This window comes from Rhinolophus sinicus, chromosome 3 (genome assembly GCF_057876585.1).
Source record: "Rhinolophus sinicus isolate RSI-liver-muscle chromosome 3, RSI-T2T, whole genome shotgun sequence".
In the NCBI taxonomy this organism is placed as follows: domain Eukaryota; kingdom Metazoa; phylum Chordata; class Mammalia; order Chiroptera; family Rhinolophidae; genus Rhinolophus; species Rhinolophus sinicus.
The window spans coordinates 145,136,114-145,159,382 of record NC_142503.1 but is presented as its reverse complement, the minus strand read 5'-3'; the positions used below and the strand labels follow the sequence as shown (position 1 = coordinate 145,159,382).

General features: G+C 35.7%; 2 protein-coding genes across 4 annotated transcripts in view; both read left to right on the top strand.

Annotated features, from left to right (window-relative positions):
- SPPL2A (signal peptide peptidase like 2A) overlaps positions 1–11,210 on the top strand; it is a 47,490-nt gene extending 36,280 nt beyond the window's left edge. For 2 of the 3 annotated variants that reach the window (XM_074327747.2, XM_074327749.2), the window contains 2 exons: positions 1,364–1,524; positions 9,420–9,738. In XM_074327747.2, coding sequence (XP_074183848.1) covers positions 1,364–1,524; positions 9,420–9,494 — 236 coding nt within the window. In that variant the 3' untranslated portion in view covers positions 9,495–9,738. Of the gene's footprint in view, positions 1–1,363; positions 1,525–9,419 lie in introns of all 3 variants that reach the window. The other variant, XM_074327748.2, reaches the window with a different exon arrangement.
- Positions 11,211–21,549: 10,339 nt separating this feature from the next.
- The window catches only part of TRPM7 (transient receptor potential cation channel subfamily M member 7), a 104,606-nt gene continuing 102,886 nt past the window's right edge, over positions 21,550–23,269 (top strand). Inside the window, exon 1 of the mRNA XM_019730656.3 lies at positions 21,550–21,865. Within this exon, the coding sequence (XP_019586215.3) occupies positions 21,863–21,865 (3 nt within the window). The 5' untranslated portion in view covers positions 21,550–21,862. The remainder of the gene's footprint in view (positions 21,866–23,269) is intronic.

The window sequence follows — 23,269 nt, the reverse complement described above, 5'->3', positions numbered from 1 at the left end:
TTTTGTTTTTTTATTATGTTGAGTTGTATTATCTATAGGAAAAGGTAGAAGTCTAAAAATAAGGAGTCCTGAATTCTATTCACCGTTAACTGATATGATAAATTTTTTCCATCAAAAAGGGATAATTATACTACCTATATCACCAAGTTTTTGAGGTTTAAAAAGAAAATTATATGTGAAAGAAATACATTAGGTTCCATATATAAAATGCTTATTAGAACACCTGGCACGTAAGTAGTCAATAAATTGTATAATACTAGATTTTTAGAAAATACTGTATGGATAACTATGTATACGGTATAAATGAATTTATGGCAAATATCTTGCCTAGAACAGCAGAGATAATTGTTACGTATCCCTCTGTTTCTATTATTGAAAACAGATAAGAACAGGAAGGAAGCCAAAAAAATACTTTAATATTTCTGAATATATCAAATAAATACCTCAAAGTCCATACTCCAAAGTTCTTTATGCTGAGGTAAATGGCCTGCACCAGAGCCAATTAGATTCTGTTCTAGCAAGGTTTTCAATTCCACAGTAGAATTAAATCCAGTAAATTAAAAGCATACATTAGTAGTAGAGAAGGCTGTTGCTAGCAATGGTTACCCTTACAGCAAGAAAGAGCAGTTAAGTGACTGAAAAGATGAAGAAAAGAAAAAAACTGTAAAGAAATAAGAAAAAGCAGTCTGAGGCCATTAAGTGTGGTACTCTCTAAGGGCGTTAACATATTAGAGTCTAGCACCAGTTAGTGTACTACAATAAAAGAAGATTCAATGAAAAAGGCATATAATAGGACTGTCAATTCTGCTGTGCAACTTTGGATAATTTACTTAACTTTCTGGTCCTCCATTGCCTCATCTGTAAAATGAGGAGGTAGATTAAATTGTATGTGAGCTGCAAAATTCTGAGGTCCTGCATTCATAATGAGACCCCGAGTCATTAAGAAAAGATCAAATGATGTTTGGTATGCTCTTGTTGAAGAAGTCCAGGAACTATATATAATTAATACGAGGAAGATGTTTCAAAGCAACCATTAGTACCTATAGGTACAGATTTTAGTTATCTAAACTGTGGAACAACTCAAAATCCTTAATAGTGACAGAATATTGAGACTTCACTGAATCTTTATCTTTATATAAATGATTATAGTAATTATCATTGAAATACTAACCAGTTTCTAAACTTTTCAAATCTCTGTAGAATGTCTTTCCTAATTACTGTCTAGGAAATTAATGAAATTATGAAAAGACCTCACAGGGTTAAAATGTTCTCCAATACTTGAAAACTAGTACTTCAGTGAGGGAGTTAAAATCCACCTTTGGCAGCATGTACAAATGACTGATACTCAGTATTTTTCTTGCAGCCTATGCTGTTGGCATGATACTTACGTTTGTTGTTCTGGTGCTGATGAAAAAGGGGCAACCTGCTCTCCTCTATTTAGTACCTTGCACACTTATTACTGCCTCAATTGTTGCTTGGAGACGTAAAGAAATGAAAAAGTTCTGGAAAGGTAGCAGCTATCAGGTATGTTACGTATATTTCGGTTACCAAGTTATGACATAATTCACTGACTAACTTTGGCTAGGAACTGCCTATACATATCAAAGCTTTTAGATGCCAAGAAGTTATCTTGGATCTCTCAGGATGTCCTGAGTTTTTTCCACTGCTGCCCCCTTCCTTTCCACCTACTACATCATCAGTTCTCGTCCCCACTCAATCTGATGCCAAAATCCTGGTGACTCAAGATAAAACAACCAGGAAGGAGTAGGAGGAGGGCATCAAGGAAAACCAAAACAGCATTTCAACATGAGTTTTCAAAATCCACACAATAGAAGACTTCATGAAAGATAACACTCTATGTTAAGTACTGAATTTTGAGACTGACATTAGCTATTTACAGTAAGCGTTCTAAGGTTTTGAAGGTAAAAAGTGTACTCTCTTCAGCATCTAAATGAGCCTCTACATGAAATAGGGCACTCACTTCAGATTTAAATAGATCAAGATTGACCTTTCTGTAAAATTCCAGGACAGAGAAAATCTTGATACCAGAATCTGTTGTTTGAGTTGTTTCTTCATTGAAGTTAAACCCCTTTCTTCTTTTCATGAATATTCTTGGTATTCCAGTAAAGTTTGTTTGCATTGAAATTAAAGAGGGTTGGGAAACCCTAGCCTTTGAGTTCAGGGTCATGGCATTGATTCCTTCACGTGACAGTTACCTCTGCTTTGCCCTATTACAACAAACTGCCCTCCATTCACTCTCCTGCATGCGTGTCAGTGGTGACTCGAACAAAATAGAGATACTTTGGGTGGATGCCTGCAATTCTGTTAGGTAAACAGTTCAAAGTTCATATCCATCTTGTGGTTGGTCTGTAGTATCAACTTTATTAAACAAGAGATGATTAACACATCATTAGACTACTGTAATTCAAAAAAGCACTGGTATAGAATTGTTTTGTGTAAATCTTGTCATTTCTCTGAGACTTGGTTAAAATAACAATACCTGCCTTGCCTACCTCACAATGCCATTGTCTCAACATGTACTTATACACATATAATTAGTTTATGATCACAAGGTCCTTGACTAAAATAGTAAGATAGTTTATAACTTTTCCATTAAGAGGACACCCACATAGAGTTTTTTTATTTTTATAGATTTTAAAAAATAAAGTATGTCCTACAACACACACTCTACTACTAACCTTTGAAAGCCATATCCCAAAAAGTGCTTTTCATCATCATTTTTAAAAAAATGGTTTCTTATTTCTTCATTTAGCAAAGGTTTATTGAACAATTCTATGACCCAGGTACTATTTTTGGTGCTGGTGATAAAAGATGAACAAGTTAGAAATAGGCCTCCTCTCACAGCCCCTTGAAAGTTGGAGTGTAATGAGGGATGCAGATAGAGTCACTAACAATAATGTGTGATAAACGTATTAGGGTAGAGTGACATGAAATGTACAAGGGTAGAGTTCCTAGAGTTGGGACACTCAGTGCTTATGGTTTCATGACAGAGTCAGAGGTGATTTGGGGAAGGCTTTTTAAAGACTATTGAATTTATGTTGAGACTTTAACTGAGCCATGTGTTCTATATTGAGGGAACCATGTCTTCAAAGGCTCAGCGGGAAGACAGTATGGCACATTCTAGGAACCGAAAGAAGTCAAGGATGACTATAATGCTGAATAAGAGTAAGGGAGTTGTGGGAAATGAAAACTCGAGAAGGAAGCGCAGATAAAAGCCTGTAGGGTCTTGTAAGCTATGTTAAAGAGTTTGGATTCTATCCTAAGAGCACTGGGTACCGTTTAAGGCTTTTAAGAAATTTAGAAAATAGATTGAAGGAGGGAACAGAACTTGAAGCAGCTATTACAATGAGAAGCGATAGTAGCCAGAATTAGGAAGATAGTGAGACTGAGACAAGTGGACAAAGTCAAGAGAAATTTAGAGACTTTATTAATGCGATGTGGTAATAGATTCTGTGTAGGGAGAAAAGAAGAACGTGGAGTCCAAGGTTTCTGGCTTGGGTAATTGAGTGGGTGGATGGTGATACTGTTGACTGAGATAAAGAAGGGCAACAGGTTTGAGGAAGAAGATGATGAATTCAGTGTTGGACATGTTAAATATCAGATATGAACTCAATTTTGAGCTTTTCAAAGTACCTATAGGACCACCAAGAAGAGAGGGATAATAGGCAGTTGAATACATGTCTCCTGATGTGCAGGAAACAGACCTAGCTAGAGAGAGAAATTTGGGAGTGTCAGCATATTTGGTGAGTGAGTGAGAACGTAGAGGGAGAAGAGAAGACTCAGAAGAACTGTGAGCAGGAGATTTCTACTGTTAGGGCACTTACCTGATTAGCATTATGACGTAAGGGCAAGGAAGATGAGCCATAGGGGAAATTTTGTTCAGGGTTGGCATTAAGTCTTGACTTAGGTTAGAATTTAAATTTGGGACTGTTTGTGAGAGCACATGTGCTATCTTACAGAATTAAATACAGTATTTCTTGTTATTTTCATCACCAGCATTTTATTTTTACTTATAAAATTTTCCTTCCCCTTTAATATAACTTTTAAAGTATTTTATTATAAAAATATGTGCTTGTTACACAAAGTTTTGAAAATGTAGAAAAGTATAAGAAAATTAAGTCCACCCATAATCCCACCACCTGGAGAGAGCCACTCTTAAGATTTAAGTGAGTTAGTCTCCTTGTATGCTCTTTGAGGTAAATGGATAGGTGAGTAGATGGTACTATACTCTAAATAGTACTCTATCTTGTTTCTCCACAGCATGTTTGTGTTATTTCATTGTAAATGCCTTGTAAAAAATCATTTTAATGGCTGTATAATATTCTCTCATATGTACGTACCATACTTTATTTTACCATTTCCGTTGACACAGTACTTTCTCTCCAGTGAATTATCCCGAAAATAATTTAAAATTTGGGCAAAATTGATGTGAAAACATGTTCAGTAGACTACTTCTGGTCATTTTTGCATTATAACAACTTACAGGCTAATGTTATTGGCAGTTAATGAACTAAAATTTTTACATAGACCCTAACCTTGCTTTTTCTTTGATTATTTTTCTTTTGGTATTTTAATTACAAAGTAATGCATGTTTGTATTTTTTAAACAAGCAATACCAAAGTGTCTAAACATAGAAGGCCCTTTTCTAACTTTTCTCTATCCCCCACCTCTAGCCGGAAGGGGCAGCTACTTTGAACAGTTTGTGTAGCACTTCCAGATCTTTTTTATGCCAACTCATACTAAAAATAGTTGAATATTAGAGATCTTATATATGTAGATGTAATAACATTGTGTCCTGAAAATATCCTACAGCTCATTTTTTTCTTGGGTTTATTGTAGCACCTTTCCTCTTTTCTCTCTCCATGTTTATTGAGGAGAAAGGGGATGATAGGTAAAGAAGGAATTCAACCATGGGATGCGTTTTTATTCCCTATGAACAAATGCTGTGCCCTGGACCATCCAAGTTTCATTCTTAAAAATTGTTATCTTAAACAAAACTATAATCTGCTTCACGGCAGCTAACTATAAAGGGAAAGATCATTGCAGCTGGACACAAAGCCGTCATGAATGGCCCCAGAAGTGACGACTCAAGGGCTTTCTGTCCCGTGACATAGTAGCTAAATAAGACAATTGATGGTAGGAAAATCCATTTAAAAGTGTCTGAAAAAAAGATAGAAGAACTTTGGTTATACACTTCTCACTTTTAAAAGGTAAAGACATTCAGAATATAAAACAACACATAGTAATAAAAAGCATGGAATCTGCTGCTAGACTACGTTTGAACTCCGATTTTGTTAATTATTAGCTATGTGACCTTAGGCAAGTTACTTAGTTTCTTGGTGTCTCAGTTTCCTCCAATAGGATAATAATCATCCTACTTGTTATATATGTAACAAGTAGGGTTGTTATATATGTAAAAGGCTTAGACTAGTGCCTGGCACAACACAAGCACTATACATGTATTTGCTATTATTATTTGTAGGAATTGGGGTTTTATGTTTTGGTTTATTTGTTGGTTTGGCTGTTATTTTCAATTCATTAACTAGATTTCCATTTTCCTGGTTTCGTAATTAAAACCTTGGGTCTTTGTTAAAACTAGTTCCTTTAACTTATTTGTGAAAGGATTGACAGCCATCACAAGCCTCAGAGAAAACATTCTGTCAAACACAGTCATTTTCCTACTGGGCACTAGATTGTAAAATATGAAGAATGGATATTTGCTGAAATTTTAGGCAAGCTAGTTGCAGAATCTTATAAACTGCTGCTAAGAGAGGATATGTTTTTCCAGAAAACAGGCCTTTTTGAAAGTTACAGAATATAATACCTTCACAAAATTATTCCCGTTAATGTGAAAAAGAAAAATCTCTCATTGCTTTTGTCTAACCTTGAAAGTCAAAATTAATTTAGCTTGAATGTTGTCACTTGTATTATATTATAGGTTATATAGAGAGAGTATATTATTGGCTTTGGCATCGGTTTTGACAAATCAGTTAATCTCTTAAATCTCCTCGTCCTAAAAATGAGGTTGGATCTACAGGCAGGTAAGAAAATGTGTAATCCATAGTGGTGAGTTAGCCTAAGACTTGGTGAGGCAGGTGGATGTTGAAGTCGGATAGGGCTAGGCAGATGCTTGGAAAGTAGAACAGGGAACCTCAACAAACCTGATAAAATGGAGGGGGACTAGGTATGGACCCAGCGTATGCACTGTATGAGGATAAGCCTGAGGATCAGCCCTGCAGACAACCTTCGGGCAGTTACTGGTTCGTCTCTTAAATTAACAGTATAATAATCTTTTCCCTCCTCTCCCTCTCCCTCCATTATCTTTATAGCATTGCCAGTCTCTGTTTCCGGAATGTCCCTTAGGTCACTCTCAACTCAAAATCGGCCTTCTCAAAGCAGATATTCAAGAGTTCTCTAATTGAAATTAGGTTCACCTTACCCCATATTTTTTTGTAGACTTTGTACTTTAAATACTTATTAACATCTGCCTCGTAGTCTCATATGTATGCCTCCCTCATTAAGATACTAGCTCCTATGTGCTGATAACAGTGTTTCATACAATGTAAATTCTCAGTGTTATTAAAATTCTTCATGCAAAGTAACTATTATGTTCAGTCCTTAATCCACTGACCTTTAGTCACTTTTGTGTGTGTATAAGCTTCCTGATTGTGTTTTAGCAGCCCTCATAAAATTAACAAAATTGTTACAAGGTATTGAAAAGTGAGGCACTTTTAAAGCATTAAACTAAACTTCTATGTCTGTAATCTTTATACACAATCATTTTTTGCAGGTACCAAAAGTTTTTGCAACTGTTTTGAAATAATCAAGTATAAAGCAAGTAATATAAAAGAAAAGTCAGAATTTCAGGTGATGGAATGAATGTTCATGTATGCTGTTAATCATTTGGTTCATTCTGATGCCCGACATTAGAGTGGAGTGTAAAATAGTAGTGGTAAAAAGCAGGACTTTCCATGGAGACTTCTAAATGTTATGGGTAGTCCCAACAGCCTTTCTATGTTGTTTTCAAAGAGCAAGTTATACCTCATTTGTTGCTAAAACTTAAGAGACTTCACAGAAATACTTTAGTATTTTACTTGGAGTCTTCCAGCTCTTTCCATGAATTTCTCTGATCAAAAGAAGTAGTGTTTCTATAAGATTTCACTAAAATAACACTAATTTGGAAATCTTAATTGTATATTCTTTGTTATAGCTCAAAGCTACTTAACACTATATTTTCTATGAATTTTTTTTTTCTAGAATGCTTTAAGAGTAGTGTTTGGTTCCATATATTTGATTTTACTGAAAATTAGTTCTAATTAGTGTAGAGTAAATAAAGGTGTATTTTCTCTAAGGAGAAAAATCAAGCACTAGCATAATTACTTTGGCATGTAGAACAATTAAGAGAAATCATTATTTTAGGGGATTTTTATTTGTTTGTTTCTAATCCTAAATCAGTGGAGTTAGATTTATGCAGCCACCTCCAATGGGCAGTTTTACTCTGGGTGAGAAGTAAGTTTTTAATTGTTGATATCCAGTACACAGTGGTTTTGTCTCTGTTAAATGTCACTAGTACTTCTAATTATTTTTAGAAGTCACAAGCTGTCACTGACAAGTCAGAGTAGAGATACTTAGAACAACTCTGCTTTAGTATCAACAACTCTCTAGTTACCCCACATTAATGATTGTTTTATTAGAATGTTTCTGGAGATTGGTTCAATTATAAATAAGCAGAGCTATCAGCAAATGATGTTTCTATATTGTTTTCATTGAAAAGTCAGTAAAAAAAAGTACATACAGAGTAGAGATGCTTCTCAATAAGATGATTTTGAAAGTGTTCTTTTAAAACACTAATACATTTCTATATTCAGGAATTAGATTACGTTGCCAGTGAGGTACCTCAACGTTAGGAAAGAAGAGACATGTTATATTTAGGGTATGTAGGATATTATTTCATTAGGCTACAGTTGCCAGGGTAAACAGTCTTGGGGAAGAAAGAGGATTTCCCCACCATCCATTCTGCTGAGGCTGCTTCCGTTCTCTCTCCCCACAGCTCCAACCTCTTACACCCAGGGCTTCTAAATTGTTAGAAGAAAGGGGACTAAATATACCTTACATGCTTCTCCTTTCCCGCTTTCATTTAAATTGTACCTAAAATCAACTTTCAACAATTGTACCTTAAGTTTCATGTGGTAAAATGCTTAATATGTTACCTATCTTGACTTGGCTTTTTTTCCCTTGAAATGCTACGAACATGTAATTACCTTCATATAGGGGATATCTTTGGCAAACAGAGGGCCTCAAAACTGATTGTTTGGGAACTTGAGGTGATTCATAGAGTATCAGCAGGTTTGGGTTGTATAAGCTGTCTCCATTACTTAAGACAGTTGTCAGCTGAAAGCCTCAGTTCACATCGTATTCTTGTCTGGCAAGTCCTGAGACCCTGTTTGGAAGTGATTCCTCTCTCTCCTTCCTCTTCCAAGAAACACTAAAGCTCTTAGAATCAGTTTACAAAGATAGGAACATTTGTCTTGTTGGTCTTTTCTTCTAAGTCTTCATAAAGGAGGAGGACAAAAGTGTATCACAATACTGAAATTTAATCACTAATCTTAAAATGTTTGACAATATTCACAAAGACATCAAGTACTGTTTTTTTATTCTTAAGGAATTTTATCTGAAGAACAGGGTAAAAACACAGAATGTTTAAGCTCTTTCTTCTTCCTTCATTCCCAAATATGGAAAGATTTTTATGGGAATATGGGCAGAGCTGAAGTGATCATTTGGGAAAAGTTTAACTGGTAATTAATTCTTCTAAAATAGTCTATAGCAAATGTGTTCGTGATTTTGTTTTTAGATATCATTTGACCTTTAAATACCTTCAAATTATTTGTTTTTAGTAGAAATTTTTGTCATGCAATATTTCCAAAATTTCACGTATCATTTTCAAATTAAGGTCAGTTCAAGGTGTTAACCAGATTATACTGTCCCCAAACCAGCAGGTATTCTCACAATGAGTTGTAGGGCCATTTTTAGTTTTTCTACTTCTAGGAGTGGACACTGCCTAGAATGGTGTCCTGGAATAAGCATCAGGAATATCTTCCTTTTTATAGTGGAGTTCCCACTGCCATGAAGGGCAGTATTCATATAGAGAAATGGAAATAGTGGAAGATCCAGAGAAAGCATTTATCAAATTGACCTTGAATCCAATGATTCGGCTTGCTGAATTGTTCAGTGTCACCTTTACCATGTCTTTAGGAGCGTGGATGTCGAACCAAAAGGAGTGCTCAGTTCCATTGAGCACTCTGTGTCATTTTGAAAAATTGGGGATCCTTTTGCCAAATTAGTGAATATTGAGAGCAAGTTAAAAATTTGCATTTCCTAACATCTTTTTTTATGCCTAGATGATGGACCAGCCAGACTATGCAACAAATGAAGAAAACCCTGTGACTGCTGGTGAACAGGATGTCCAACAATAATATTATGTGGACTTGCCATAATGTGTCAGTTGATTTTCGACAAATAGAGTTCAACTTTTTAAATTGACTTTTGAATCGACAATCTGAAAGAATCTTCAATGATATGCTTGCAAATACATATTTTTAAGAGCTGGTACTGACAGTTACATCATAAATAATCAAAATACATTTGCTTTTAACCTGTGTTAAAGTTGTGCCTTCACATTAAATAAAAGGATATGATCTGTGTAGTTTTCAAAATGTATTATATACAGTATATTTTTCTAAAAAAAGTCTTGATCCACCCCTGTACTTTTCTTACTGAAATCTGTTTCAACTCTAATGATAGATAAAAGTATTTCTATCCTAAATGAGTTTCTGAACAGATTTTACTATAAAGAATTATGCAAATTTTATGCGCTATAGAAATAACTATTTAAGACCATGCAAGAAAGCAGTTCAACAATGAAATTTTGGACTTTATCACTGCAGAGCTTAGAAAAATATAATTTGGGAATGTATAGATGCATATTTTTATAGCATACGTTTAAAAAAATTCCCAGTCCTTTTTTAAACTTGAGAACCTAAATTGCTTCAAATTGCATATGTATTATATTAGAATATTTTTCCAGGTATAGAGAAACATAATATATAGAACTAATCATTGAAAGGACACAAAAACAAATCCACAGTTTTCTGTGGTCCGATGTTTCCTTGAAAATGTAGCTTAAATTTCTACATTAATATTCAATTTCACTATGCTATTTCTGATCTCTGAAGTTTGGTTCTGTTGATGCTAAGGCTTGATATTTTGTATAAATTATTTTTTTATCAAATTATATATTAATACATATGGCTCATTGTTTGAGTGTAATATCCCTAACAATTCCTCCCTGCCCCAACATGTTTTTTTCCTGATTCCCACTCCTTTCCTCAAAGGAAACCTCTTAACCTTTTAATATTTTGGTGGTTTACAAATATATAAAGTGTGCTTCAGAGGAAAGAATTGGAGACAAAAGACTGGAGACAGGGTGTTAGTCTCAATGTAATTACATTACAAGATTTTGAGTAAATTGTCTTAGCTCAAGACACTTGTATCTCAGTTTTCTAATCTGCAGAATGAGTAGGTTAGACCAATTAGTCGCTCTTGTACCTTCCAGCTTGAAAAAATCTTTCTTGTTCTTTGCTAAATCACAGATGTAACCTCGAACATTCTGCTGGGCAGCATTCTGCTAAAAATATAATCAAATTATATTTCTATTTTCTCTAAGAAATTTCCAACTGACACATGATTACAAAGGCAGCAGAAATTTGCATTTTTCTGTAAATAATGTATGAGATATGTGAACAAATCATGATCTTTTATTCTAAAGCCAGTTCAACTGATTAAAAGGTAAAATTAATGCCTTTTAAAATGGATCAGAGCTTTGATGTTTGAACTAAATTTAGCGGTTGAGGGAATTAGATGCTTTTGATTAATTGTTAACTTGCTGAATAAGTTAAAGAAAGAGAAGCTCCTTGACAGCCCTTTTTCCACTTTTTCTGGGTCTTTTGGTAAATGACAAGTATCTGGTAAGTAAGGGTTAATCTTAATTTTACCCCCATAATATCAAGTTTGAATTTTTTCCAAAAAATATAATTTATTTGGAAGACTCTGAAGAAGAACAGATTAAGTGCCATTTTAAAGCTCCAACTATATTTTATTTGTAATATCAATAAAATGTTTGCCAAAATACAGCTTTTTTAGTAAAATTATCTGCATTCTCATCCCAGCTTTCTGATATTCAAAAGCCTCAACCATGTTTTAAGACGAATGTTTAAGAAAATTTTACATCTAGAAATCTGAAATTTTAGTGCTTTGATACAAATTCTTTATCCAACCATTGTTATCAAGGAGGTAAAACCTTGTTCTAGTTTGCCATTTAAATTTTATTGACTAAATAGAAATAAGAAATAAAAACTGAAATTCCTTAAGTTTCTCCATCCTTAATGTCAACTTTCCATTTTACTTAATCCTTCTACGAACCCAGCTGAAAATATTTAGGAAAAATTACAATAAAGTACAGAAATAGTTTATTTTGGGAATCAAAATGAACAGAGGGTAGGGGAGATGGAAATTTGGCTTTAAAAGGCAACATCATTTCTTCCTCTTGCCCTCCTACCACCAATAACTTTGAGGTGAAGAGAAGTTGTTTTTTACCTAAACATGTCTTTAAAACAATAAGATATTTTATTACTACTTATTGACAAAAATTATTACTTAGAAATTCTCTATGAACATTTTTGTAGCTTATCAAACAAATCACTAAATATCTCAAATTGTAATATAGGTGATTTTTTTTCCTTCAGTTTAATTTAGCAAAGATAAATAGGAGATTTGTGGGGAAAGAAAGACCTTGCTATCCTAATACATTTTATATTCTTCTAGCTTGTATTTTTCTTTAGATTAACAGTACCTTATTAATAGAATCTGAAATTTATTTCTCTTTTGAAAGGAGAAAAATTTAACCCATCTGCTGTTGGTATTCATAGATTTTAGTTAAATATCCATAGAGATTTTGGTGAAATGGTACATTTATAGTAAATACAAATGAACTTTCTAGTTTTTTTTGCTCTTTCAATTTTTGCCTTATGTGTAAACAAACATTTTCACATTTGACAAAAAAGTATTTGAACTAATTTATTTAAGCTTGGTCTCTAAAATTTCAGCCTGATCTCAACCAATGAGATTTTGAAAACACAGTAATTGCATTTCAGGCTGGTGGAACGTACTAGTGTACTGGTCTGAAAGGCTTTATTTTTCTATTAACAAGGAAAAGAATTCAGTTTATTGAAGGGGATGCCAAATAACCAATCTACAGTTTAAAAACATATTTTCAGTTATCTATTATCTCAGAGGATAATTCTAAACAGTTTGAGAGAGTAATGCAAACGAAATAAAAATACTGAATATAAATCACTTTATGCTCCTGGGAGGAAGATACTATGTAACTTCAAGAGATCTAAATCAAATTACTCAACCTTTTGGAATTTGAAAGAAATTGTGTAGTATTAATGATTTGGATTACTGAATTTTCAGAGTTAAGAAACTGCTTGAGAGAGTACAGGGCATGTTATAGTGAAGACCAGGTACATGAACTTCCTTGTTTAATGTTTCTGTGCTTAAGGACATCCTTTGTATCTATGAAAATGTTATTGGGGGAACAGTTATTTCTTAAACTAGAATTTTGAAACAGTCCCATGTTATTGCCAATTAAGGGGCAACTGAAAGAAAAAAGTGGAGCATGTCAGCATTGGTTTCTTTGATTAGGCATAAAAAGTATTGTAAACAACTTCTATTCCTTTGGAAGATAGATTTAAATTATATATATATATATATATATATATATATATATATATATATATATATATATATATATATATATATATATTCTCCAAAGTTTATCTGGTTAACCTGCAGGATTTTGCAGTAAAACTTGTCAATGTAAATTTGGTACTTTTTGCCTATTCATACCTTTTGTTATATTTTGTTTAAATGAGATCCTTTTTAAAACTACATATGATTGAATTTTTACTTCTTAGATGATTGGTTTGAGTGTGGAATTCTTTTTTTAATACTTTGATATGTAAGTGTAAATTAATACTTTATAACACTATTAGGCTTTATTTTTTTTTTATGGAACATGATTTAAAAATTTTTGAAGTGTTAATTTAGCAGTGCTTTAAAACTCTTTATCATGTGCCAATACTGACAAGAAAAACAATTTTTAATGTATTGAATTCACTATGGTATTCAATAAATTTTATTTTAAAATAAAATTTGAACTTGTTGTATTTTGACTGGTGAAAAATAATTGAAAATGGACTAAAAATGTACTGGATCTCGTCCACATAAGGTACAAATGGTAATAATCACTTAAGAAATTGTGTAGTTTTTTAAGTCTGACAAATTATCCATAAAACCTGGATTCCATAAGTGTCACTTACTGGAAATTTATATTGATACATGAAAGCCCTTAATAAATATTTATTGAATTAATGTATGTACAGACTTTTTTACCAAAAATTTTTGTACATCTTGTGATGAACATTCCTGGCATTTTCTACTTATTAAAAAAAACAAGTTTACTGTAAAACAGTATGCCGTGTTATGCTGGCAGCAGCGTCATACATCTCATGTGCACTGCATCTCTTGATTGCATCATTTTCTCTTGTGCTTGATTTAATCTCATGTTTTTTGTACAGTAAGATGCTTTATAGGTTTGTAACCTAAGAGCAATAGGCTAAACTATACAGCCTAGGTTTGTAGCAGGCTAGTCTATGTTTGTGTAAGTGCACTCTGTGATGTTCGCACATCCACAAAATCATCTAACCGCACATTTTTCAGAATATATCTCTGTTGTTAAGCGGCCCATGACTGTACATGTTAAAAAAATGGACATGATGCCATTGTCACATCTAAAAAAAATGAACAATAATTATTTGGTATTGTCTTACATCTGGTTCATAACCAAATTCTTCAAGTTGGCTTACAAATGTCTTTAGCTAGTTTGTTGAATTGGGATCCCACCATAATCCTTAAATCAAAATCACTTATGTGTACAACCTGATTGTTCATCCCTCAATTTTATGTGATTAAATTTAGGGGTTGGTTGCTTTTTTACCTAAGCTTCATCAGTTGTTTTTTTTTCACTTTCTCAGGACGTAGTTGAATCAAAAGATTTAGGAATAGCTACACCACCAAAAAAAGTTTTAGAAAATTACCATTGTTTACCATACTTTGATACATTTAGTCTTAGACCCCTTTAAACACTCTATCCAGCCAACGTAATCCATTAATTAAAGTATCACATATTCTTCAGAGAAATTCATGTAGTCCCAGTAATAACATTCTTCATCAACACAAAGTCTTTGTTAAATTTTTTTTTAATTGGGGAATATTAGGGAACAGTGTGTTTTTCCAGGACTCATCAGCTCCAAGTTAAGTCGTCATTTTCAATCTAGTTGTAGAGGGCGCAGCTCAGCTCCAAGTCAAGTCGTTTTCAATCTAGTTGTGGAGGGTGCAGCTCCCTGGTCCATGTGGGAATCGAACTGGCGACCTTGGTATTATGAGCACTGTGCTCTAACCAACTGAGCCAACTGGCCACCCTTTGTTAAATTTAAAGGAGAATTTCTCTCATGGTTATTGGTCATTTGTTCTAGCTTTTGCCTAAATCTAATCACTTGGGGCAGAATTTGAAATTTTGAGGAAGATATTTTTTCTTTTCAAAATAAAGCCAAAGGGAAATATGTTTATGTAACATTTAAAATATGTTTATTACTTGTATATTGTCTAACTAGCATATTCACATACAATAAAATTGAAGAAGGCTGCTTTTCATCCTCTCAATTATTCAAGAACTATTTCTTGGATACCTATGATATACCAGGCACTGTACTAGGCTACTGGGGTTATATATTAATATTTGAAACATTCCAGGTATTTTGGGTTGCCATGTTATAAGCTTTCTTCTTCCTAACCAGGTTAATCATTTTGAAAGAATGTCTAAGGGAAAAAAAATCCATTAATCCTCTATCCAAAGTACAGCAAAATTTGTTGGAACTGGTTTAATCACTCTGTTTATGTAAGCAAAGGATTGCCAAGCATTTATGAGTATGTAATTTTAAGTGATGGGAAATTATATAAAATAGACATATATTGGCTCTTTTAAATTATTTTGATGCTTTGAGTTTAATAGTTTTAATGCATTCTGAGTTGTTCCTCTTCAGTTTTGAAATACAGTGTCCTTTCTCAGTTGCCCAGGCACTCACAGTGGTGGCAAATCCGTTCAAGGAGAAGTCAGAGCACGATTAATGTGGGAACAGTCAAATAAGCCAACTATTTGGACCTAGTGAAGTACACAAAGATTCTTGATTAGCTGCTTAAATAGTCTGAGGAAAAGATTCTGTGAAAGAGTGAATCTTATATAATCTGTTCTCTATTAATGACAGATTTCTCAGTTTTGTTTTACTGTCACAGGAGGTAATGTAGCATTAGGGTTAAGGGTATACAATCTGAATTAGACTGTCTTGGTTAAAACCTTGGCTGTACCCTGTGCCTCAATTTCCTCCTCTGTACAAAAGGGATGATAATTGTTTCTAGCTCATAGAGTTAAGAGGACTTAATAAGTCAATGCATGTTAAGTGAGTAGAATATCTGGCAAATAGAATCTATTAAATAAATGCTAGCTATTCGATGTAACGAAGTAATAAATCTGTTGCTTTCAAACTTTCTTTATGGAGCCTGCTTTTACATAAGATAACCTCTCTGTGTGGATGTCAAGGTGTGTAAAATGTTTTAAATTGTGGGAAGTCATAAAATCTGGCTAGTGTCAGAGACGGTAATCATTCATAAGTTGTACTGCTTATTAGACACTTCAAATACAATATAATTTACAGTAAACTTACAGCATTCTAAAAATATATTCTCTAGGTTAAAATTAAGCTTCTTTATTATTAAACACCTTAAAACCTCAGAGTCTATTAATGTTTAAAGTGTTTGCTTTAGAATTGCCATATTCCTACTACAGCTGTTCATGAGTTTAAATCAACAAAATGTGCTTATGAGAGCGCCTAAATGTAAATGTAACACCAAATATTCTTTATATTTGTTAACAGATTTAAATTACAAAAACAAGAAATTGGGGGGCTAATCACTGACATTTTTTGGATTGACTGAGTTTTTTTAAAATCAATTTTTCCTCTACTGTTTGGGAATTATTTATTTCTATTCTTCTGGTTCTTAATCTCAATTTTTAATGTTATGTAACTTTAAGTCTAAAACACTATGACTATAAGAGAAAAAAGAAAAAAAGAGAAAGAATAATAGAACAGTATGACTATTTCTACCTTCTTTTAAAACAATGAAAAGGCCTTGCTTGGAATGATGGTCCTCAAACATTCTTGTTTGCATATCACCTAAAATAATATCACCTAAATAATTTTGAAAAACTGCTTTGGATAAATGGATGTTAACTACATTTATTGTGGTAATCATTTTGCAATACATACATTACTCAAATCATTATGTTGTACACCTAAAACTAATATAATACTATATGTCAATTATTTCTCAATTAAAAAAAATCAGTGTAAAAGAACTAATATGTAACTCTCGTATATTTTTCATCATATTTTTAAATATTTTCCATAAATGTAATTACCAGAACATTGCATATTCAGGAATTTTAAAATAATGAATTTTATTGCTTGAAATTTAAACATAATGATTTCATACTCGTCATTCATTTAAGAAAGTTAAACTCTTGTTCAAAAATAGGAAATTTTATGTCATTCTTTTTTTGTCCTTTACTAATGGACTTTATTTTTATAGCAGTTTCACATTTACAGAAAAGTTGAGTGAAAATTGCATTTGGCCCCTCACATCCCTCCCACCCAGTGTCCCCTATTAGTAACATCTTATGTTAGTGTGGTGCATTGGTCACAATGATGAGCCAATACTGATAACATTGTTAACTAAAGTCTACAATTTATCAGGATTCACTGTTCGTGTTGCACACTCTATGGGTTTTGATAAATGTATACTCATATGAGGTCCAACAATTAAGCGCGCAAACTCATCCTAGAAAAAGTGCTAAATACCTCATTGCTAAAATCACTACGGTCACCTTCAAAGTACTCCCCTTGGGAAACCATGCATAAACACCAGCGTCTAGTCCACCCTTCAAAGCAATTTTGGAACTCTTTTTCTGGAATGGCCATGAGAGCTGTCATCGTATTACCCTTGATGTCTTGAATGTCATCAAAATCTCTTCCTTTCAATATTTCCTCTATCTTCAGGTAAAGAAAGAAGTCATTGGGGGCCAGATCAGGTGAGTAGGGAGGATGTTCCAATACAGTTATTTCTTTACTGGCCAGAAACTCCCTCACAGACAGTGCCATGTGAGCTGGTATATTTTCGTGATGCAGGAGCCATGAGTTGTTGATGAAAAGTTCAGTTCATTTTCGTGAAACTTTTTCACGCAGCCTTTTCAGCACTTCCAAATGGTAAACTTGGTTAACTGTTTGTCCAGTTGGTACAGATTCATAATGAATAACCCCTCTGATACCAAAAAAAGGTTAGGAACATCGTTGAAACAAGTTTACAAACTAAATTGTCAGACCCTGTATGTGTCTACATTATAGTATCATATATAATAATTTCACTGCCTTAAAAATACCCTGTGCTCCACCTATTCATCATTCCCCCCGCTCCCAAGCCTTTGGCAACCACTGATCATTTTAATGTCGCCATAGTTTTGCCTTGTCAGAAATGTCATACAGTTGGAATCACACAGTATGTAGGCTTTCAGATTGGCTTCTTTCACTTAGCAATATTCATTTAAGGTTCTTCTATGTCTTTTCACAGTATGATAATTCATTTCTTTTTATCACAGAATAATATTTTATTGCATGGATGTACCACAGTTTGTTTATCCACTTATTGAAGGACATCTTGGTTACTTCGAATATTTGGCAATCATGCAAAAGGCTGCTATTAACATTGGTGTGCAGGTTTTTATGCAGATTTAAGTTTCCAGCTCATTTGAGTAAATACCAAGGAGCACAATTGCTGGATTATATTGGAAGAGCATGTTTAGTTTTGTAAGAAACTGTCGTATTATATTCCAAAGGGTCGGTACCATTTTGCAAATTCCACCAGCATTTGCCTTTATAAGTGTTTTGAATTTTTGCCAGTCTGATAAGCGTAGGGATAACTCATTGTTTTAATTTTCAATTTCCTAGTGACATATAATATAGACTTCTTTTCATATGCTTACTTGACATCTGTATAACTTCTGTGAGATGTCTGTTCAGATCTTTTGTCTTCTCTTCAGATTTTTTAATCTTAAGATTTTTAAATTGAGTTGTTCATTTTCTTATTGTTGAGTTTTAAGATTCTTTGTATATTGTGGATATCGGGCCTTTATCAGATATGTGTTTTGCTCGTATTTTCTCCCAGGCTGTGTGGCTTGTCTTTTTATTCTTTTAATAGTATATTTCATAGAGCAGAAGTTTTTCATTTTAATTAAGTGCAACTTATTAATTTTTTCTTCATGGATTGCTTCATGAATTCATGAAGCAAAAATTAATATAAGACCCTGTCTTACATTATATTAAAATAAGACCGGGTCTTATATTAAAATAAGATCGAGTCTTATATTAGTTTTTGCTCCAAAAGATGCATTAGAGCTGATGGTCCAGCTAGGCCTTATTTTCAGGGAAACACGGTATGTGCTGTTTGCAAGCTGGAGACCCAGGAATGCTGGTGGAGTAGTTCTGATAACCAGAGGGCTGATGGTATAATTCCTTGTCAAGGGCCAGAGAAGACTGATGGTCCAGCTCAGCAGTCAGGCAGAAAATAGATTCCCCCTTCCTCCATCTTTTTGTTCTATTCAGACCCTCAACAGATTGGATGATGCTCCATCCACACTGGAAAGGGCGATTGGCTTTGCTTAGTTCACCGCTTCAAATGATAATATCATCCAGAAATACCCTCATAGACATCCCCAGAAATAATGTTTAATGTGAGCACTCCATGTCCCAGTCAAGTTGACACATAAAATTAACGATCACAAGAGTAATCAGAGTTAGTGTTCTAAGGCAGTGGGCCTCAAAACGGGGGTATATATGCCTATGGTGATATACAAAGACTTTCCAAGGGATAAGGATAGTATTAAGGAAATTGATGTTTAAGAATTGATTTTATAAGGGCAATTTTCTTTCATATTTCTCTCACTTCTACTTTATTATAGGACATCTTACATACCATACTCAGTAGAGAATTGGAGACTTAAAAGCTAAGGCCAATGTAGTTGATCAGGTTAGGACAAAGCGTTTCAGGAAAGGGGCACAAACAGTAGCACAAAGCCTGAGTCATGCAAGGGACTCACCTAGAACAGACTGTGTAATTCGCAATAGATGTTCAACAAATATGATGAGTAAATGGATGGCTGATTGATTATACTATGGGAACACAGAATTCCATGTTCTGTTCCACCTTCTGCAACCCTCTAATATGTAGGAAAAGCACCACGTCTTAATCAGACAGGAAACTCTGCATCCCAGAATCGGGACAGAGTTACATCTTCAGATTCTGGCCTATCAGAGGGTTTATTTTTTAACTTCAACAAATATTGAATGACTCCTACATATGTGTCATCAAGGCAGGAGACACTGGTGAGTAAGACGGATAAGGTTATGATCCTTGAACATTTAGTGGCAAGATGTGAGGGGAATGCCAAGTAAGTTGATAATTAGCACACAGTGAGATAAATGCTATAACGGAATATACAGTGTACAACAGGAACATACAGGAGGAGCACCTAACCCAGATTCAGTGTGCTGAGGGGAGGAAGTAAAACAAAAAAATTTTCTTTGAGAAAGAAGAAATTTTATTTTTAATGTTTTATAAAAATTTGTTTAGTTTTTTAAAATCTTTATTCACGTATAGTTGGTATACAATATTATACTAGTTTCAGGTGTACAGTATAATGAGTCACAGTTACATACCTTACAATGTGACCACCTCACTAAGACTAGTACTCATCTGTCACCATGCACCCTTTTCACAGTATTATTGACTGTATTCTCCTTCACCTTTTTTACCCATCCCCAACCCCTCCCCTCTGGGAACCATCAGTTTGATCTCTGTTTGTGTTTGGTTTTGCTTTCTTTCTTTTTTTTTTTTTCTTTTTTCTTCCTGATTCCACACACAAGTGGAACCATACAGAATTTGTCTTTCTCTGCTTATTTTACTGAGCATAATACCCTCCAGATCCATCAATGTTGTCACAAATGGCAGGATTTCATTCTTTTTATTGCTGAGTAATCTACATACCACATATTCTTTATGCATTCATTTGTTAATGGACACCTAGGTTGCTTCCTTATCTTGGCTATTATAAATAATGCTGCAATAAAAAAATTCTTAAATGAGGAGACTTTCAAGTTGAGTCATGATAGACGTTTGATGACGATAGAAAGGAGGCTAGAAGGGACTAGAGATAAGCCTGGAAAAATAAAATAAGGTCAGATACTAGGTTGTTTGGACTTGTTATAAGATCAAGAGCCACTGACAGTTTTTAAGTACAGAAGAAACTTAAGGCTCATTCTTACTGAATTAATCCTAGGGAAGAGGCTCTTTGGGTTTGTTACTGGAAACCCAGCCTGTCATCACTTAAAAGGGTTGATATGACAAGGCTATGCCTCTCCTCCTGTGTTTGAGTGTTCTCTTTATCTGGAACACACTTCTTTCTCTCTATATATATACCCTTCCAATTCTTCCCGCAAGACCCAGTTTATATTCTATTGCTTCCAAGCTTTCCATATATCCCCCAATAAAGATAGGAGTTGGATCACAGAGGGTCAGAGGAACTCCTGAAGTGGAGGAACTCAACGTTTTCAGGGAGTAGGAATATGATGTGTGAAAAGTAACATTTAGTAAGCTATCACTAATAGCCAAACCTGGGTGGGTGTGACAGCAAAGGAAAAGACAGAGGCATGTGTTTGACCCAGGAACGACTCTGGTTAGGTGTGTGGTGTGTGGTGTATGAGTGTCTGGGCGATATCTCTGAAGAGAAAGGATGGTGCCCAAAGTTAGAGCCGGGAGAATTTTTGCTAGCAGAAACAGGGGAAGCTAAAGAACACGATTTGGGGTAAGATGATTTTGCATTTTGGACGAGGAGAGTAATATTTAAGGCCTATCTGAGACCAGAGAAAGGGCTGCGAAGTGCTCCTTAAGAGCGCAGCCAGAGGCCAGGCCCAGTTATCGGAGATGAGGGCGCGCCGCACCTCCAGCCTGGATCCCAGAGGCCATGAACCCCTAACCCTCAACTACTCAAGATTCCTCAAGTTCCACTCCCGGAGCTGAGACAGAGGTTTTGTGCAAGTCTCTCCTCAGTATCCAATGGAGCTCGGGTAGCACACCCCACCCATCTCGGGAAACCCGGGGTGGTGGGGGTGGAGGCGCTCGTGCCAAGCGCGTGCGCGCGACACGCAGGGAGGCGGCCTGAAAAAGAGCGCGCGCCCTTCACGTGACCCGGCCCCGCGGCGGCTACGCACAAGACGCGCCTCTCACGTGCTCTGTCTCCAGCCCCGTCGCCGGCGGAGGCGGGCGCGGGCGCGTCCCTGTGGCGGGTCACCCGGAGGAGTTGGTCGCACAATTATGAAAGACTCGGCTTCTGCTGCTAGTGCCGGAGCTGAGTTAGTTCTGAGAAGGTTTCCCTGGGCTGTCCTTGTTCGGTGGCCTCTGCTGCCGCCTCCGGAGACGCTTCCCGATAGATGGCTACAGGCCGCGGAGGAGGAGGAGGTGGAGTTGCTGCCCTTCCGGAGTCCGCCCCGTGAGGAGAATGGTACTGGACCCGCGCAGGCCCCGGCGGGGAAATGGTCCTGGGGGTTGCGGGTAGGAAAGGGGGACGACCTGGCCGGCAAGTGTGTACGCAGAGCCACGCTTGCTGGGGCGAAGGACCCCCGAATTGCCTTGAGATTTCCGGGTTTGCCCTGGCGGGACAGGAGTGCAGTTCGTTCGGGGGTGAGGGTCAGGAAGCGGGTGGCAAATCCGGCGCGACAGTTTGTCGCGGGAATCCCCAGTGGAGACCCGGTGCCAGCGAGGGCCCCGAGAGGAGGCAGAGGCGCGAGCTGGGGAGTACCTGGCTGAGCGGAGCGGCCGCAGCGCGCCAGACGCGGCGCTCAGTCTCCAAGCTCCGCATCTCCCAGGAGCGCGATCCTCCTGGCGCCAGTTGCTGGCAGATAAGGGAGCCAAATGCTCTGCTCAAGTTCTTCATGGGGAGGGAAGGCTGCGAGGGAACAAAAAAGGGATAGAGGACACGGGGTTGGAGCTGTGCCGTGTTTGCTGCGCAGCGAGTAGTCCACAGGTACATTTCCCTTTTGGAGCCAAAGGGGAGGGATTTGACGATCTTGTTGGTCGATCTTGCTTGGAATTTTCTAGCAAGATTTAAGGATTTTACTGGGGCGCTTCCGTAGATACCGAGGCGATGTATTGTCTGGATTTATGTCGAGCTACCTCATCCGTTGCCCCAGAGGAGGGTTGATGTTTTAAATCGAAGATGCAAGAGTTGAGAGAGGGATGCAGTACATTGCAGCTTTCGATAGAGCTTTTTTGTTAAAGCCAAGAATCACATTTGAAGATTTCTTACAAAGAAAGTCATTTTGATCAGGGACTTAAGAGCGGGATAGGTATTTCTGGTCAGTACTTGAACTTGATAGGCTTCATGCAAACAGCTCTCCCTCTGCTGGATTCTGGCAGGTTTACTTTTCTCTAGAATCTAATTCAAGCGCCATACCAATCTGAAACCACGAGTAGTTATGCTTTGATTAAATAGTGCACCTTCCACTGTTTTCGACTTTCTTTGGTAACGTAAAGTCAATAAAAACGCCGTTTTACCTTTTTCCTAATTTTTAAAATACGGGTATGTTAAGTTCGTTTACCGTTGCTAAATTTTTTACTTAAGTGGATTTTAAGGGAATCTATTTTGAGGGGTGAAAGTTGAATCACAGTGCCTTTCGTTTTTAAGAAAAGCAAACCTTTAATGCTGACTCTTAAGTGATGTGTCTAGTTTTCCTTTCTTTGAAGGTAAATAGCATAAATTTGAACATAACCAATTTAGTATTTTGAAAATTTGAAAACATTTTTTTAGATACGTTAGAAAATGGAAATGAAGATGATTCATCATCTTTAAAGCCATTGCTTCCTAATGTTTTATTAAAACAGCTGACTTTCTTTCTAGTGACTTTAT